General features: G+C 52.8%; 1 protein-coding gene across 1 annotated transcript in view; it reads right to left on the reverse strand.

Annotated features, from left to right (window-relative positions):
- Positions 1 to 18,654, reverse strand: part of VSTM2L (V-set and transmembrane domain containing 2 like) — a 39,000-nt gene that overhangs the window by 10,595 nt on the left and 9,751 nt on the right. Inside the window, exons 2-3 of the mRNA XM_086330881.1 lie at positions 2,426 to 2,595; positions 478 to 528 (exon numbers count right to left, since the gene is read on the reverse strand). Of these exons, the coding sequence (XP_086187007.1) occupies positions 478 to 528; positions 2,426 to 2,595 (221 nt within the window). The remainder of the gene's footprint in view (positions 1 to 477; positions 529 to 2,425; positions 2,596 to 18,654) is intronic.

The raw sequence follows: 18,654 nt of genomic DNA on the forward strand, positions 1-18,654 counted from the left end.
AAATGAGTCAATGCATTAGAAGGCCCGGCCAGCCCTGAAACCCTTCGGCTATAGTTCCTCTGTCCCGCCTCACGTCCGGAGCCAGATGACCCAAGTGACCGTGAGATGCCGCAGCCGTCATTTGTGATGGGCCGAAAAAAGCCGACTCAGTCTCATTAGTTCCTCGTTGGCTTCCCAAATAAAAAATGCTGCTGAGACAGGCACGAAGCATCAGGCATGCAGAGCCTTGGCCCCGACAGGAGAGAATGCATCTTCTCTCCCCCATCATTTGTTTGTGCCTGTCATTCAATGAACTTGAAAAATCTCTGGCTTTTAAAAAACAGCTGGGCCAATTTTTTCCCCTTCTTTTTTTCTTTTTTCCTTCTCCTCCATCTTCTTGCCAAAGCTCCCTGCTGAACTAGACCAATTTTTTTTTTTTTTAAATTACAGCTGTGTCCTCCATTAGAGCCCTTGTAAGAAGTCATTATCAAAACTCACACTTATTTTGGTGGCGTCCTTCCCTGCGTCTTCCTGCTGAGATGCTTTTAGCTGTTGGGAGCGGGAGGGTAGAAAAAGCAGAGACAAGGCGTTAGCATCACGGGATGGGGATATGGGCCACAGCTAAGATTCTCGAGACAGCAGGTGATGCTCCAAGGACCGCGGGTCTGGAGGCGGGGCTGGGGGGGGTAGTCCTTCAGCTCTGCGTCCACTCAGGGATGGAGGTGAGTTAGAGCAAAGGAAGATAAAGGAGGTATCTGTAAAACTGACTGCACATGCGCTATGCATTCTGATATGGAGGGTACTTGGAGATACACAGGGAGGGTAGGTGTGAACAGGCAAGAATGTAATTCGGGTTTGGCGTGTCTGTAGGACTGTCTGTCTGCACACTTCATCTCTCTCCATCTGTGGATGCGTCCTGTTTTCAGGTTTGTTTGCACAGATGCTGCCAGAGCCCTGCCCACATACTATCCCCTGCAAACTAACCTCAGAGGCTTCCAACTGCAAAGCCCGCAACTCTGTGCCTGAGAGCTTTCTCTGACCACTCGAGTCCTCTAAGCCAGTGTGCTGGGGAGTGGACACCTCCGGGAGCCAGATGATTTTAATATGTATTCGTGAATATGTTAGAAGCCATTTCATGAAACATGCAAGAATGTGTGAGCATGCCTGTGTGTGCATATAAGAGTGTGTCATGTATGTGTTCATATGTGAACAGGTGAGCAGACACATATGTGTTTGCATAATACCTATATACACACAAGCGTAAGAATGAGAGTGTCTTAGTTTGCTCCCCCAGAAGCAGACCTTGAGACAAAGATTCAAGTGCAAATGATTTATTTGGGAGGTGATGCCAGGAAACACCAGGAGGTGAGTGAGTGAGTGATACCAAAGAGCGAAGGAAGTTAAGGTTGGGTATGTCCTCAAGCCAGTTACCACCGTGGGCAACTGAACTTTCTCCCTCTGAGCACCTGGGGATGCTCTTCAGTTATCCCGACTGAAGGGCGAGGGAGCTGGGGTATTTACCCTCCAACTGCTGTCAGCCGTTGATGGAGCCCTTTCCCAGCCTGCCTTCCATGCCGGCAGGCTCTGTGGTCCAGAGAAAACCCACAGGCAGTGTTGCAGGGACTGGCAGTGGGGCTGGTGGTGGTGATAGCGCTGGCCAGGCAGGTGGGCGGGGACACCAGTAGCATATGCCTCCACGGTGTGTGTGTGTGTGTGTGTGAGTGTGCACGTGTGCCGTGACTGGGCTGCCTCGTGTGTCCGCAGGTATGTGGAAGGGCATGCATGCACGTGTGTGTGTGTGGGGGGGGGGACCGAACTGGGCAAAGACTGCCCTGTATTTAGAGGGCTTGCAAGAATCCGCCTGCAACGCGGGGGACCTGGGTTTGATCCCTGGGTTGGAAAGATCCCCTGAAGAAGGGAAAGGTTCAGATCAGATCAGTCCTCAGTCGTGTCCGACTCTTTGCGACCCCATGAATCGTAGCACACCAGGCCTTGGCCTGGAGTGTTCCATGGACCCCATAGTCCATGGTGTTGCAAAGAGTCAGACAGGACTGAGCAACTTTCACTTTCACTACAAAGCAAGTGCCCCCAGGGCTTGGAGAAGGTGAGTCAGGAGACGCGCCTTGCCCAGTAACCTGGAGCCAGCTTCCGTCCCTCTGGCCTCAGTTTCCCCACCTGTACCTGAAGGGCGGGACTCTGCTCCCTGCAGGGCCCTACCAGCTGCGCGCATCCCAGGTACATAGCCTCGCTCCGCTCCCTACTCCGACCCCCCCACCAAGCTTCCATTCCAGGAAGGGAGGGAGACTGCTGGGGGCTGCAGAGGACGAGCACAGCTGGAGCCCGTGCCCCTCAGAGACGATGAGGGGCAGAGACATACCCCCTCCCGGGGAGTGGGGGGGCCAGGATCCTCCCAGCCCCACTCGGATAAGGCTCTCCCGGGCGGTACCTGGTTCGAGGCCCACGCCTGCTTGTCCGTCCAGTCCCTGTGGCTCCGCACGTACCACCACTGGATCTCCAGTGAGTAGGAGGGGGAGCCGCTGCCGCGGAAGGAGCAGGCCATCTCCACGTCCTCGCCCGTCCGCGCCGTCATGTCGTGGGGCGTCTCTGTGAACAGGGCTGTGCGGAGACACCGGGGGAAGGGTAGCCAAGGGCTCAGGAAACCTCAGGGCCTGTGGCGGGGGCGGGCGGAGGGGAGGGGCGGGGGTGGGGCGGGGTGGTCTGGCTGCTGGTGAGGCGCTTGGACCAGCTCTGGGAGGCTGGGCAAGAGCGCTGGGCAGTGGCGGCAGGTGGCAAGACTTGGGGATGAAGGAGGAGGTCGGGGGGCCCCGAATGTCCCACAAGGGCCAGCCCTCGACCCCCGAGACCGCGGGCACCAGATTGTCTGGAGAGGGTAGTGACGGATCCGAGGAGGGCTTGGTTGGAAGGTGTGAGCAAGAAGGCCAGGAGGCCAGGAAGGAAGCTGCTGCTTTCATCAATTCTTCCCAATTTCTCTGCCTGCCCCGCCCTGGCGGGGGGGTCTTCTCAATCCCAGGGCACAGCATTCAGCACTGTCTTTGAGAAACCAGACCAGACCTGAGCCTCCGCCTCAATCAAGGAAACTTGCCGGGGTCCCCTCTGCCCAGGTTGGAGGGCAGGCCACTCCCACCTCCCCTTGGTCTCCATTCTGTCCTGTGAACAGGCCTCACTTTGGTCTCCGCTGTTCCCAGTGCCTGAAGTGTGCTTCCCTTGGTGCCTCTTTGGCCAGGCAGGTCACTCAAAGCTCAGCTGAAACCTGGCCCCCTCAGAAAGACCTTCCCTGACCCACTGGGTCGGTTCCCCTCAACACCCTGGTCATGGTCACACACACCCGCTGGCTGCGGGCACTGCCTGTCGCAGCTGCAGGACAGCAGGGACCAGAGCTCCCTCACTACACATTTCCTGGCACCTGTGAGATGCCCCAAACAGGTGGTACAGTCTCCATCCTCTCAAGGCCCCCAGGGGACGGTGGGAGACCCAGGTGCCTCCCGTCACCCACGCCCCCCACCCCAAGCCAGGTCCAGCTCCCCACCAAAGACGGAGCAGCGGTTCCCCAGGCCCAGCACGAGCCCCACCCTTCGGCCACCCCCACCACGCTAGCAGATAAATGGGAAAACCAGTCCCCACTCGGTGCAGCTCCCACCATATGTTCTGTCTCTTGTCTTTCCAAACAAATACTGTCCTGAGACGTAATTAGAATTCTTTCCTCTTCTCAGGACGGATTATCTCTCCCTGGAAAGATGCCTGGCAGCGGCAGGTCACCCACGGAATGTTGCCTCCGTCGGTCCCCGCCACCCCAGGTCTGTTTTGCTGCTGCCAGGCGCCCCCACCCAGCAGGCAGGCAAGCCCACCTTGCAGCCCCCATGGTCCCTCCTGGCACTGCTTGCCTCGAAGCTGGAGGAAGACAGAGCCTGACTGGAAGCAGGGGTCCTGCTCTGGGGTCACCTGTTGCCACCCCGCTCCCATGATCCCAAGCACTTTGGGAGGGTCAGGATTGATAAAATCCTGCTGTTTCTGCTGTACACACAGGGTTTCCAAATGGAACTTGACTCCAGCAATGAGCCTGCAGGCTAAGAGAATGTCTGTGACATCCTTGACCTCCAAGGTCATGGGTTCAGGCTGCCCATGTTCTCTGAGGTTTGCGAGGGACTGACTGCCGTTGCGTAACAAAGCCAGTTTAATAAGAACGGAGATGTTGTTTGAGTTACTGAACACGTGTCAAGGGTGGTGTGTCAGCAACTGAGAGCTGGGACTGTCCTTGTTTCCAATGGGCAGGAAACACAATGGGCTCCTGGAGGAAGGTACTTGCCCACCCACCTTTGACCTCCAAGTGCCCCGGCCCCCCAAAAACTGTAGGGTCTCCCTTGCCTCCTTTGTTCTTTCCCTTATGCCCCCATTCGGTCTCTGGGGATTTCCATGGGTTCTGTCTCCAGAACATCTCCTGAATCAAGCCCCTTCTCCCCGCTTGTACTGCCCCAGGCTGGGCCAGCCATCACAACCTCTCGCCCATGACAGCGGGGGGAGCCACTGGCCTCCCTGCCACCACCCACCCTCCTCATTCATTTATTTTCAACACAGCAGCCAGAGGAAATTTGGCAAAATACCAATCAGTCCCTCTCTCTCTCAAATCTCCCATAACACCCTCTCCCTAAGACGAAAAACCAAAGCCTTTACAGTGGCTGACAAGCCAGTCCCCTGTGGAGGAAAAGCTTCTGTTTTTCCCCTTGCTCATTCCATTCTTGACACAGTGGCCTCTCTGCTGTTCCTTGGATGTTTAGCTGAGATCCTACCTCAGGACCTTTGCACTTGCTGTTCCCACTGCTTAGCACTCTCTTCACCCAGATTATCACTGGGCTCCTTCCTTCCCCTGCATCAGGGCTCTGCTGAAATGTCACCTCTTCAGTGAGGCCTGAGGCCTTCCCAGGTGGTGCTAGTGGTAAAGAACCTGCCTGCCAATGCAGAAGACGTAAGAGATGAGGGTTCAATCCCTGGGTCAGGAAGATCCCCTGGAGAAGGAAATGGTAACCCACATGAGTATTCTTGCCTGGAGAATCCCATGGACAGTGGAGCCTGGAGGGCTACAGTCCATAGGGTTGCATGGAGTCAGACACGACTGAAGTGACTTAGCATAGCATGCACGTGCAGCGAGGTCTACCCTGACCACTTCACTTAAAGCTGCATCCCTGGGAATTTCCTGGTCCAGTGGTTAGGACTCAGTGCTTCCAGTGCCAGGGCCTGGATTTGATCCTTGTTCAGGGAAATAATATTCCACAAGCTGTGCAGTCAAAACAATTAATTAAAAATTTAAAAAAAAGAAGAGAAATTGCAAAATACAATTTGCATTGAAAAATAAAAAAGAAAACTGCATCTCTTGCCCCAACCCAGAGCTTTGAAACCCTCTTCCCTTCCAACATACTTTCAGTGCTGCCCACTAGAACTTCCTGTGATGAGGAAAATGGTCTGTATCTGAGCTAATACAGTGGCCACCAGCCACATGTGTCTGTTGAGCACCTGAGATATGACTAGTGTGAATAAGGAACTGAATTTTAAGTTTTACGTCATTTAAATTAATTTAACCTAAAATGTAAGGATTTCTGTGGTGGTCCAGGAGAATCGGCCTGCCAATACAGAGAACACGGGTTTGATCCTTGGTCAAGGAACTAAGATCTCATGTGCTGAGGGGCACCTAAGACCATGTGCCACAACCACTGAAGCCCACATGCCCTAGAGCCCATGCTCTTGCAAGAAGAGAAGCCACTGCAATGAGAAGCCTGTGCACCACAATCATATAATAGACCCTGCTTGCTGCAACTAGAGAAAGTCTGTGCAAAGCAACAAAGACCCAGCACAGCCAAAAATAAATATTTTTAAAAAACTTAAATGCAGATGGCCACTTGTAGGGGGTTGTTGTCATCCAGTCACGAAGTCGTGTCCGACTCTTTGCAACCCTATGGACTGCAGCATGCCAGGCTTCCCCATCCTTCACCATCTCCTGGAGTCTGCTCAAACTCATGTCCATTAAATTGTAGATAACAGCTACTGTATTGGACAGCACAGCTAATACACTTATTTTATGTATGTTTATGGTCTGCTTTTTCTTCCAGGAGGTAGGGGTGATGCCTGTCTTGTCTACTGATATATCCCGTTTCTAGAACAGTGCTTGGCACATAGTAGGTGCTCGCTAAATGCTGATGCCGACTCGCCAACTCGGGCAGGACTGAAGGGGGCCGCCGAGGACCTGAGCCACCAGGAGGACTGGGAGGTGCTCAGAGTGAGCCACTGGCCCCTGGCCCTGGGGACAGCCGGATTCTGCTTTGATCCACGCCCCCTACCTGCCCAGCACCTTTGCAGATGGGGGAAGGAGGAGAGTGGTGAGGCTCCCAGTTGGATCTGAGGTAACTGGCAGTGTGACCTTCCTGGCCAAGAGATAGTGGGAGCGACACTGCTGTTGTAACCCCCTCCAGCTGTCCCTGCCTGAGCCATGGGAATCTGAAAGGAACCACCATCTTCCCTCCTGCCAGTGGAGAAAGGAGATCCAGAGCTACTGTGTGGAGAGGGGCTTGCTCCCCCCACCAGGAGCCACCCCCCGCCCCTCACCCAGGATCACAGAGCTAGGAAGGGCAGAGCCAGCCCTGGAACCAGGGCTGTATGACTCAGCCATGGCACTTCTCCTCCTAGGCCTGGGTGAGTCCGTCCCACAGGAGGATGGGAGATGGTACGGTGGGTCTCACGGGTGGAAGGAAGGGCAGCGATGGGTTTCCATCAGGGTGAAAGGAGGGGCTGGCCTCCATCTGCCTTCACTCAGCCTCCCCCTGCCCACAGGCCCCCCAACTGACTGAAAACCCTGACCTTGGTCCACCAGCTCTTCTTATTGATGCAGAAATCTGGCCCAGGGCTACTCAGCAGCCAGGGGTGGGCAAGGTCAGGCCCTCTCCAGCCCCACAACAGCCCCTCTCCCCCAACGCGGATCCCAGTAATCATCCTCTAGAGGGCGCTGTCCAACAGACACAGAATGCGAGCCCCGTGCGAAGACAGAGGGAATTTTCAATTACCTGTCGCCATGTTTTTAAAGTAACCAAAAAAAAAAAAAAATTTAAGAGGTGAAATCAATTTTAATCATTTATTTTATTTAACCCAAGATATCAAAAAATTATTTCAACATGTATAAAATTATTCATGAGAAATTTTACATTCTTTTTTGTGCTAAGTCTTGGAAATCCACATGTATTTTACATGATTACAGCACATCTCAATTTAGGCCAGGTGCCTTCCCAGTGGTCAGTTGTCATGTACAGCAGGCATCCTGGCAGGTGGGGACTCTGCCAGCCTCAGCTCCCCACTGCTCAGAGGCGGCGGCCCAGGCCCAGTGTAGGGCAGTAACCCTTCCAAAGTCACACAGTGGAGCCTGGGTTTGAACCCAGGCCAGGCTTCCCAGATGATGTTAGTGGTTAAGGAACCCGCCTGCCAATGCAGGAGATGCAAGACATGGGTTCAATCCCTGGGTCAGGAAGATTCCCTGGAGGAGGGCCTGGCAACCCACTCCAGTATTCTTGCCTGGAGAATCCCATGGATAGAGGAGCCTGGTGGGCTACAGTTCATGGAGTTGCATGGAGTCAGACACGACTGAAAAGACAGCACACACACACACACATGCACTGTCTGACTCCCAAGGCTGTGCTCTTTCCCACATAACTCAAACTCTTTGGGGTGGTAGGACTCTTTCTTAAAAAGGAACAGTCCCCAGTGGCCAACCTTGTTCTGGAAGGTCCTGAGGAAGCACCGTCCTGTGGGGAGTCTGTTTTATTCTGAGTGTAAAGGCCTAGGCTGGTATCGAGGAGGCGTTTCACCCAGCCTGAGGCAATCAAGGGAGGCTTCCCAGAGAAGGTGCTGCTCCCCACCACCCCTACCAGCCCCAGGTGGGCCAGGCAGTCCTGAGCCAAAGTGGGGAGGGGCCCTGGCTGGGAGGATGGAGGGAGAATCTGCTCTGAGAACTGGGAGCCAGGAGAGTTGGCTGTAGGTGCGGCCACCAGCTCTCCCTCTCCACAGGGGACTCTGGCCCCTCGCTCTTTCTCGCTGATCCCCTCAGACCCTGCCAGGAGCCACATGGTTGGGTGGGTTGAAGGAGGCCCCCTTAGGATCCCATTGGCTCCATCCTCTGTGATGAAGGGGGCAATGCATTCTCAGGACAAGTGGGGAAGCCGAGGCTCTAGGCAATTGATGGCATATCTGAGTCCCCATATTCCAGAAGCAGCAACATGAGGGTTTGTTTGGGGCCCACCCCAGAGAACCCCCTTCCTGAAGGGAGAAACCACACACAGGTGAGTGCCAGGACCTGGAGCCGGGGAGAAGGGACTGAGCCTGTTTCTGCCGTCAGACTTGCTGTGTGACCTTGGGAAAATTCTCCCCCTCTCTGAGCCTCGGTTTACTCCTCTATACAGTAGGTTAGTCCTCACAGTCTGAGACCCCCACCAGCTCAGACAAACCCAAGGGAGCCAGGCCCTGGGCACTGGGAAGGGGAGGGGTCCCTTCCACTTGGGGGAAGAGGAGGTGACCTGGCCCTTCAGCTGCGCCCTGAAGGAGGGGTGAATACCAATAAGCAGAGGTGGAGAAGGATAGTGTGAACCCAGAAGGGAGGAGGGGAAACCCACGGAGCTTTGTTTAAAAAATAATAATCACACCTTTTAAGGAGCATCTACTAGCTTGATGCTGACATTGTCTCTAACAGTTTCTAATCCACTCACTTCCATTTGACAGATGAGGAAAGTGAGGCTCAGAAAGGTGACATCATTTGTCCAAGATACATACACAGCTGGATTTTGAACTTAGGGTCTGATCATCAGGCGTGACCAAGACCCTGGGAGTCCATCAGCTCCCATCAGAATTTGATCTGAATTATCAGGTCAAGTTCAGCCACCAGATTCCACACTTCTGTGTCCCATTTGCACACCTCCAGAGACGGGGAGCTCAGCTCCTCCTGCCTCCACTGAAGGTGGGTGACTCTAGTTGTCAAGAGGTTCTTGCTCCCTCTGCTAATTCTGTGATGAGGACTCAGCATCAGCACCAGAGACCAGAAGCTGAGCCACCTTAATTTTGATGATGACGATGATGATCTCTGACAAATATGGAGTGCTTGTTAGTATTCCATTATTTGTTAGAGATCATCGTCTCTAACAAGGCCCTCTGCCAAGCTCTTTAGGGAGGTGTGATCATTATCATCCCCATTTTTCAGATGGGGAAACTGAGGCTCAGAAGGGTTAAGTGACTTGACCAAGGCCCCAGAGTCAGTGGTTATGTATGAACCCAGCTCTGGAGGACTCAGGAGTGGCAGCCCATAACTTCTAGACCATGCTCCTATAACCCTCTTCTTGGTCCCCTCACCCCACCACCTCCTTCCCTCTAGCCTCTCAGACCCCTCCCCAACCTCCACATCATCCTTGCTGAGCTTGGGACGTTCAAATCCTCTTTCCTCTTTGAATTCCTCCCACCCCTCCCTGTTCAGGTATCTCCTCCCAGCCAGGGAGCTGGTATAATTATAGATGTTTGAGAAGGATATGATTGTCCTCTCCAGCCCCAGCGCCCTGAGCAGGGCTGGGCTCACTGGGAAGACAATTAAAACAGCTGTCCACAAATTAGGATTCAGCAGGAGAAGGAGAAAGGGGCTTGATTGAATGCAACATCTCCTTCCTTTCTGCTTTTAATTGGGGGAGCGATGTATTAATTAACCCCAGGCCTGGTTATCGGGCATCATCTGCAGGAAATAGTTTGTGGCCACAGCCGGAGTCACTAACTTTGGCTCCTGGAAAAGGCAGGAGATGATTTGGAAGATCTCACCTGCCCTTCAAGAGTGGGACCCTGACCTCCTTCCTAACCTTTCAAGCCCTCGTTCAGTACAAACATCTAGCACTTGGCCTCTGGCATGGATCTGAATCCTGTTTCCTTGAGTCCCTAGCTGTGTGACCTGGACAAGCCCCTTTACCTCTCTGAGCTTCAGTTTCTTTAGCTGAAAAAAGGGAAGAATGAGAGGATAAAGAGAGAGTTGCACAAGGCAACATACGCCTCATGCCTGGCACATAGTAGGTGCTCAAGAAAAAGCACTCCCTTCTCTCAGTTTCTAGCTCAAAATCCTACCATCTCCAGGAAGACGTTTAAAGATGCTTCCTTGTAGCTTCATCAGATTATGCAGTGGAGGCAAGATCTGTATTTCACTCACACCTGGACCATGACACCCCTCATCCATCAGTCCTCTACTCTCCTTCCAACATCCATGCCTGCCAAGCCAGGGAGATTCACGCAGGTCCCAAGGAGGCATGTTGACCCAGGCAACCCTAGCCTAGTCCCCACATCCCTCCATCTCTGAGCTCAGGTTCCTCATCCCAGACACTCTGGTCCAGCCCCAGGTCTCCCTCTGCCCAACCCTCTCTGCCTTTCCAGTCTTCAGGTTTCTGGACTAAGACTGCCTCTTCCAGGAAGCCTGCAGGGACTGGTCCCCAGCCCACGCATCAATCTTTGCTGGAGCTTGTATTCCCCCGGGAGACTGGTGGCAGGGGCAGCTCCTCATCAGGGGAACCAAGGCAGAGCTGGAGCTAAAGAGAGACGAAGCGGGCAGAGCAGAGAGAACCAGTGCGGCTCCTGGGGTCCTGAGGTCATCTCTGTCCCAGATCCAATCTCCTGCCAAGAAATACTGAGTCGCTGCTTGCTTAAAACCTTATGAATGGATAAGCAGGATGCGGTCCCTCCATACAATGGAATATTATAGTCTTAAAAAAGGAGATTCTGACATCTGCTCCAACATGGAAAAACCCTGAGGACATTAGGCTAAGTGAAATAAGCCAGTCACAAGAAGATAAATACTGTATGATTCCACTTCCATGAGATTTCTAGAGTAGTCAGACTCATAGAGACAGAAAGCAGAATGGTGGCTGTTGGAGCTGGGGGAGGCAGGCTGGGGGCATCACTGTTTAACGGCTATAGAGTTTCACTTTGGGGTGATGAAACATTTACGTAAGTGGATAGTGGTGATGGTCACAGTAATCTGAATATATTTGATGCCACTGAGCTGTACACTTAGAAATAGTTGAAATGGTAAATTGTACATTATGACTATTTTACAATTGTTTAAAAAAAAGCCCTACCACCTCCTGTGGCTTCCCAGCTCTGCCACAATGGTTTTCATCAACAAAAATTTCCCTGTGCTTGTGTCTAGAAGACTCCCCCTGCCCCCGTATCCATGGGAGCCTCTCACTTCTTTCGTCTTTGCTCCAGTGTCACCTCTTGTATTGTCCCTGGCCTCTTCTCCCTCATATTTTTCCTTACTGCTTACTAATATATTATATTCTCACTTAGCGTCTCTCGTGTACTGTCCCTCTTCCACTCAGGGTGTAAGCCCCTCAAAGGCAGGAGATTTGGGTCTGTTTTGTTTACTGCTGCACCCTGCCAGCTAGAATGATGCCAGACACATAGTAGGTGTTCAACGAATACTCTGCTCTCACACAGAACATATGCAGCAGCTCTGGTGAAAGACCAAGAAAGGATCCCATCCTCCCCGCCCTGGAGGATGAGCAGGGCGCTCCCAAAGGTATTCATGCTTGGGATGCCCCATTGAGAAACCGCCAGCTCTCAGGGTCAAAGTCAGACCCCCAGGTTGAGCATCGAAGGCTCTAGCTCTGGCCCCGCCCAGAACCCAGTTCAGCCCCTCCTGCCCTTGGGCCATGTGTGCATATCTCCCTCAGGGCCCAACCTTGCATGGTTCCTGGAATCCCTGCTCATAAGTGGCCCTCTGCCTGGAGACGCGCCCTCTCCCTGGGCTAGGGCAGAAGCCCTCCTTGATGCTCCCGATGGTCTCCGAGTCCTCCATTTGCTGCCCCACTGGCCTGTGTTACATGGCAGGTATTAATCAGGGTGTCTGTGTTTCCCCCAAACTGGAAGCTCCCCCAGGGCAGGGCTCCATATTGGCCAGGATAGAGGAGGCGCACAGGTGGTACTGCTGGGCATGTACTGAATGAAGTGAGAAAGGAAGGTTAGACAGAAACTTCAGAGACTTAAGTTAGAAACTTGCAAGAAAAAAACGAGACGTAGACATCATCCATTCATTCATTCATCCCGTCATCCACCCGCCCAACATTTACTGGGCATCTACTATGTGCCAGATTAGTGTTTGGGGGGACAGCACCCACGAGCGCAGATGTATGGACACAGGCAGGGAGGTCCTGAGTTGGGCCCCCCCAGACCCACCCTACCTCCCACTGGCCCTCACGACCACCAATGCCCAAGCCCAGTCTGGCCCACTGGGTCCAGCCAAGGGGCTTCCCAGAAAATTGACAAGCTGGAGGCTCCCCATGATGACGCATCAAGTTGTCATGTGAAATGTGACCAAGAGTGAACAGGCCAATAAAGAAAGGCTGAAGCTCCAAGAAGGGCCCTCAGCTCGCCTGCCCTTGAGGCCCAAGGACCAGTGCCATCAACCTTGTGGGGTGACCTTCTGACTGGAGGCCCACTAGGAACCAGAAAGTTGAGATGCGTTTTCCCAGTAATCCTCACACCGACCTGCTGGGCAGGGGTCACTGTCTCTTTATTACAAGTGGGGAAACTGAGGCTCAGATAACCTGGGGGCCATTGGGGACAGTCCCCTGCCCCGGTGTTGAAGGGAACCCCTTGATGTGGCAGACACTCTAAACAGGACCCTACTTCATCCTCCCAGAGAAAAAGGAAAGAAAGAAAGATAGCACTAAGTTGTGTCCGACTCTTGCGATCCTATGAACTATACAGCCTGCCGGGCTCCTCTGTCCATGGGATTCTCCAGGCAAGAATACTGGAGTGGGTTGCCATTTCTTTCTCCAGGGGAACTTCCCAACCCAGGAATTGAACCCAGGTCTCCCACATTGCAAGCAGATACTTTACCGACTGATCTACTTGATGCTAGTCAGATTTCAATCCCAAGGCTGACTGTGGAATTTCCCAACCCAAATCTGAGTCCCTTCTCACCCGCTGTCCTCTTGCAGCTCTAGAAAGTGAGAGTCACTGGGGGCTATTTGCAGAAAGCCTGCTCGGTGACCAGCTTAGCAGAGTGCTGAGGCAGAAAGGGTGTGTGACATGGGGGTCAGAAAAGACCAGAGCCTCCTGAACTCCCTACTGGGAGGCAGAACAGGGAAAAGGACTGCAGAGGGAGTGTTGTTTGGGAAGCTCCATCTCACATGAGACTCTCACAGAGCTCTTGAAATCAGGGGATGTAAAATGTCCATAAGAGGAAAGCCTAAAGAAGTGGGATGAAAAAGCCTCCAGGGAATAAGAAGCCTGGCAGGGATGGGTGTGGGGTGTCTGCTCTGGGATGGGCCTGGGGTCGGGGGGCACCCAAGGGTTCCCTGTTTCCTCCTGGGCAGCCAGCCCCCCACCTTGGGCAGGTGGCCTGAAGCAAGAGGGGTCGAGGTCACAGAGCCTCTTTCATCTTGGAGTGGACAGGTGTCCTCTTCTCAAGAAGTGAAGAGGAGGGTACTTCCCTGGTAGTCCAGTGGCTAAGAGTTCATGCTCCCAATGCAGGGGGCCCGGGTTCAGTCCTTGCTCAGGGACTAGACCTCACATGCATCAACGAAAAGATCCTTAGTGCTGCAACTAAGACTCGGCACAACCAAAGGAATTGATAATAATAATTAAAAGAAGTGACAAGGAGTGCATTTTGTACGAAAGTCTGAGGAACTGAATGTGCCTTCTTGGGATGATAGGGGCCTGGGCATGTGGTAGGGACTCAAGTCCTCCTTGCAGAAGAAATGAGAGATCAGCTTTCACGGATGCCTACCCTGGGCCAGTCCCTGTGCTGGGCTTCCCAAGATGCCCAGGCCAGGCCCTGATCCTCAAGGGGCACACATTCTGCAGGAGCTACAGACACACAGACCAGTAACTATTGTTGGGACTGAGTAACTAGGGCTGGGACTGAGCCTGGATTGGCATGTACGGTTGTTCAGGGTGTGCACCATTCACAGAGCCAGAGACCCTAGTGCGCTGCAGAGACATGCGGCACACAAGGTGTGTGCAGAGGCTCTGGACGGAGGTGCAGGTCCTCGGAGAGGAAAGGCTTCTGGGAAGAGGGGACAGGATTGGACTTGAACACTGATGGGATCTGCACAGCCAGGGTGCTCAGGGGCCAGAAAGGGCATAGGAAAGAGAGTTCTGCAAGCCCAGCCTTTTGGGGTCCACTTTACCATTTCTGCAGGTTCCCTGGACCACCTGCACTATTATTTACTTAATATTTATTTTCAAAGCATCTTTCTCTTTTTTACTTAAATAAATTCCACTTAAAAGGAGACTTTTATTACTGCCATAAATGGAAAATCAGCATCACTTGCCATAAAGAGAGGGTAACAGGAAAAATAAACACTATGAAAACCAAACAGCGTTCGTAAATTCTAGCCAGAGAAGGTTGCCTGCTGAAGGCTACGAGCCTCCGTCCCCATTTCCTCTCATTAACAGGGGAGATGGGTGAGAGATGGGTGTTAAATTCGAGCGGCATCAGGAAGAGACTTCCTTCTTGACCAGAAGGGCTTGGGATGCAGGTCCAGCTGACGTTGCCCATCGGTGGGCAGCTACCTCCACCACTGTCACCAGCTCTGGCTGTCTTGGCCACTGGCCCAGTCCCACGATTCATCTTTAGTTGGCACCTCCGAGATCTTGCTCGCTCTGGCCCATAGACCTGAAATCCCACTCACCTATATGGCACAGCATCCTGTCTGATTTGCCAGAAGGTTCCCTGTGTCTTGCATGTGGGGAGGACTGACATAAATTTCAGTAACGAGGAGGCCTGAATGCGTGCTCGTAGAATGAATGACCAAAGAAATGAATGGAGGGCTCCCTTCTGGCTGTACTGAGGCTTTGGAAGTGACTTTCTGAGGCATCAGTTTCTTTCCCATCCCTCCGCTGCCCCGACAAATGGGAAAAGAACATTACTTTTGTATTAAAACAAACATGAATATATTATGGCATGGAATACAGAACTCATGCATTTTGGATGAAACAGGAGACATCAAAGAAATGTTGCCCTTGGTGGGGAGCTGTTTACTCTCCGGCATGAGGCGAACCCCTTGTCAAGGACCTCCATCCCATCCAATCGGAGGATGCCTTCATCTCTGCAGCCTCAGGCTCTTCAGACCATGCTCTGCGCACTGGAGGGCTGATGTGTTGGCAAAAGGGGCAGAGGACCCAGAGGAAAAAGAGGGACTGGGGGGCAGGTGAAGTCCAGGATTTACAGATGTAGATGCCTTTTCATCCATACAACAGAGCCCTTTTCACAAGTCCAAGCCCAGTGCAGGGCATGATCCATAATCCTCACAACAATCTTATGGTTTTTCACAGATAAAAAATCTAACACTCGGGGACAGAGGACTGTGTATCACAGGGCACAGATCCAGTAAATGGTAGGGCGAGGATGTGAACCCAAGTTCCAGGAAACACCAGAGCCTGTATTATTGTCACACAGCCCCCCTCCCTAGGATGTGGCTCCACTCTTTCTTGCTGTGTGATGCTGTGTAAGTTGCTTCACTTCTCTGGGCTTCGGTTCCCACGTGTGTCATTGGTTAAAGGCTTATTTTTGAGGATTACATGATCTGTGCAGGTGAAGAGTCTGTTTCGGTGTTCTGGACACAGTAGGGCCTCAACATCCACTCACTGCTGAGTTTTAGGGACACACTAGCACATTGACCTAAGTGGGGTCCCTGCCCAGCCCCAGCTGATTGCCCACCCAATAACAATTCAAACCGCTAACACTTAATGTGCCTCGGTTTCCCCATCTGTAAAATGGGGATAATAATAACAACCACTGCAGAGGCTGATGTATGGATCTTTTAAAATTGATTTTTCTTGTAGTTGCTAATGTGGTTAGTTTCTGCTATACAGCAAAGGGAATCAGCTGTTGTTTACATCTACGCCCTTGTTGTAAGGGTTAAATCCATTACTGCTTTGATAAAGTGAGTGTCTGACTCCAAGTATGTGCTTATAAAAACGTTTCCTTTTTATTTATTTAGTGGTAATTGAAGTGAAGTTCACATAACATAAAATTAACCATTTTAAAGTGTACAAGTCAAGGGCATTGAGTCCAGTCATCAAGTTGTGCGACCACCATGCCTATTTAGTCCCACGACATCTTCATCCTCCCACTAAGCAGTCACTCCCCCTCCTCCCAGGCCCTGGCAACCACCAATCTGCCTTCTGTCTCTACGGATTTGCCTATTCTGGATATTTCACATAAATGGAATAATAGAATATGTGGTTTTTGGGGACATGCTTTTTTACACTCAGCATAATGTTTTTGAGGTTCGTCCATATTGTAGCATATTATCAGATTTCATTCCTTTTTACAGAGTTGTTTCTTTAATGAAATATCTCACAGAATCCCTAGCACATCCTGGGAAGCAGCCACTGTCACCCTCCTCTTCTTCAGATGAAGAAACTGAGGCACAGAGAGGGTGGGGACTTGCCCAGGCCCCCTGCCAGGCAGCCCCCATGCAGCAGGGCTGGCAGGCTGGGGACGGGGTGCCTCCCAAGGCCACCAGCACATATTGAAGGAGACAGCCATGGAATTACAAATCTGGGGAGATTTAAAGAGAGTGGAAATGTTCTGGCACTTGCAGGATTGTGGAAGTTGAGCAGGTTTCCCCAGTGGAATTCCCACCTCCTCTTCCCACACATCTAGGCCACAGGGGATGAAAGGGCTTGAGAGGGAGAAACCAAGTGTGGGGACGTGCAGGGAGCCAGGGATGGGATGAAGGCTGACGGCTGTGCAGGTACCATTTCTTTTCATGCTCACCTGTACATCCTGCAAAGCTGGCGGGGTGAGCCACCCACTGCACTGATAGCTAGTGAGGCTCAGAGAGGTTGGCAGGGGAAGAGCGGCCAGGATTTGAGCTTGAGTGTCTGAGCTCAGAGTCCAGGTGTGTACCCATCCTTAATGCTTGTCACAGATTGCAGGGGGTGCGGATGGAGGAAGCACAGGGAGGCTGCATCAGCCATAGAATGAGAGGTAACCCCAAAGCCCCAGAGAAAAGCTTCCGCAGATCCACCAAGAAGGGGAAAAAAAAGTCTGGAAGCATCCAGAGTGGAGTGAGAGAGGCCAGGACCAGAAAGGACAGAGCAAGAGAGCGGCAGAGATGGGAGCACCTGAAAGCCAGGTGCAGAGATCAATAGGAAGAGAGAAACTGAGGCAGCATGCCCAGGGGACGCTTCGGAGCAGAGCTTCTGGGGATGCCCAGAAGGCAAGGGCAGAGAGCAGAGTGGCTATGCTGCCCCCTCCTCCACCCTCTCTCTGACAGGACCCAGTCAAACCCAGCTCCCCTTGGGACCCAGTTCCTGCCTCCAACCCAGTCCCTGCTACTCCTGCCCAACTGTGTCTGAGAAATCCAAGACTGTACCAGTAAACATGTGGGCTCTGGAGTCAAGCTGACCTGGATTTGAAACCCAACTGTACTTCCCAGAGGTCAGCCAAACTCTGAACCCCAGTTTCCTCATCTGTAAAATGGGTATTGTGGGGACTCGAGGGGATCACACATACCTGTAAACGTCTGGCTGCTGCTATTCATGCTGACTCTCTGGGGGGCGGGGGTCTTACTCCAGCCCCGCCTCCCAAAGGCTCCTACCTCCTTTTCCCTCACCTAGAAGACTGGCCTTTAGGGAAGGCTTTTAAGCCCAATGACTATTCTAGAAGCAAATAAGCCCTAGCTGAAAGGGTTCTGCCCTACCCCAGGGCCTTTGCACTTACTGTTCTCTCTGCCTGGAATGGGATTTAATAGAAAGCAGCAGAGCTGGGATGGGGTTGGGGGCACCCAGTGCCTATGTGGAGTTCTGTGACCACTGCTGCAGTGTCTGGGGGACATGAGGAGACCAGCTGATGAGTCTTGGGGCCCCTGCCCCCAGAGCCCCGCCATCAGCCAGCCTGTCCGCCCCTCCCTCTCATCTGCCTGCCCAAGACCATCAGTGCCTTTGTTTTGAGCACTATTTCCACTACTGTTTGCTCTGGCCGCCGGGCCTCCATTAGGGACCCTTTCCTGGGGCCGATGACAGGCGGCAAACAGCTCCCCAGTGAGCCAGCTGTAATTGCTGCCGCCTCTAAGGTCGGAAATGATTTTTTTAAAACCTCACAAAGCAAAACAGACACCCTGCCGCCTGCTCTCTCCCTCCCCGCCCTCAGCTGGGAACCAAGCCTGAGGTTTCTGAGAAAGGGGGGTGCAGTTAAGATTCCCCTCAGCCCAAGAGACATCCTTAACATGCCAGGGTGGGGAAAACAAAGTTTGGAGCTCCCATCCCTCACTTTGAACTTGGTGTGGGGCCCTGGACATCTCTCTAAGCTCCCCTGCCCCCATTTCCTCCTGGGCGAGAGGAGCGTGTTGATGGGTGTCTGGGGTGCCTGCCGGGGTGACTGTGACGGGGCTCTGACAGGAGGTCACGGGCCTCTCCGTGAAGCAGAGAGAACCGCAAGGCAGGAGGGGAAGGAAGAGAGCCTGCCAAGGGGAGAAGATCACTCGGGAAAACGTTCTGAGGAGGAAGGAGTTCGTGTGTTCAAGAAAGGAAGCTAGCATACTTCTACACACGCGCGCACGCGCACACACACACACACACACATGTACACACACACCAGACACCCAGCTCCCATCTCCTTTCAAGCCCATATTCCCAACAATCCTT

This window comes from Bos grunniens, chromosome 13 (assembly GCF_055505025.1).
Source record: "Bos grunniens cultivar Pamir isolate PY7600 chromosome 13, Bosgru_T2T1.0, whole genome shotgun sequence".
Taxonomy (NCBI): Eukaryota; Metazoa; Chordata; class Mammalia; order Artiodactyla; family Bovidae; genus Bos; species Bos grunniens.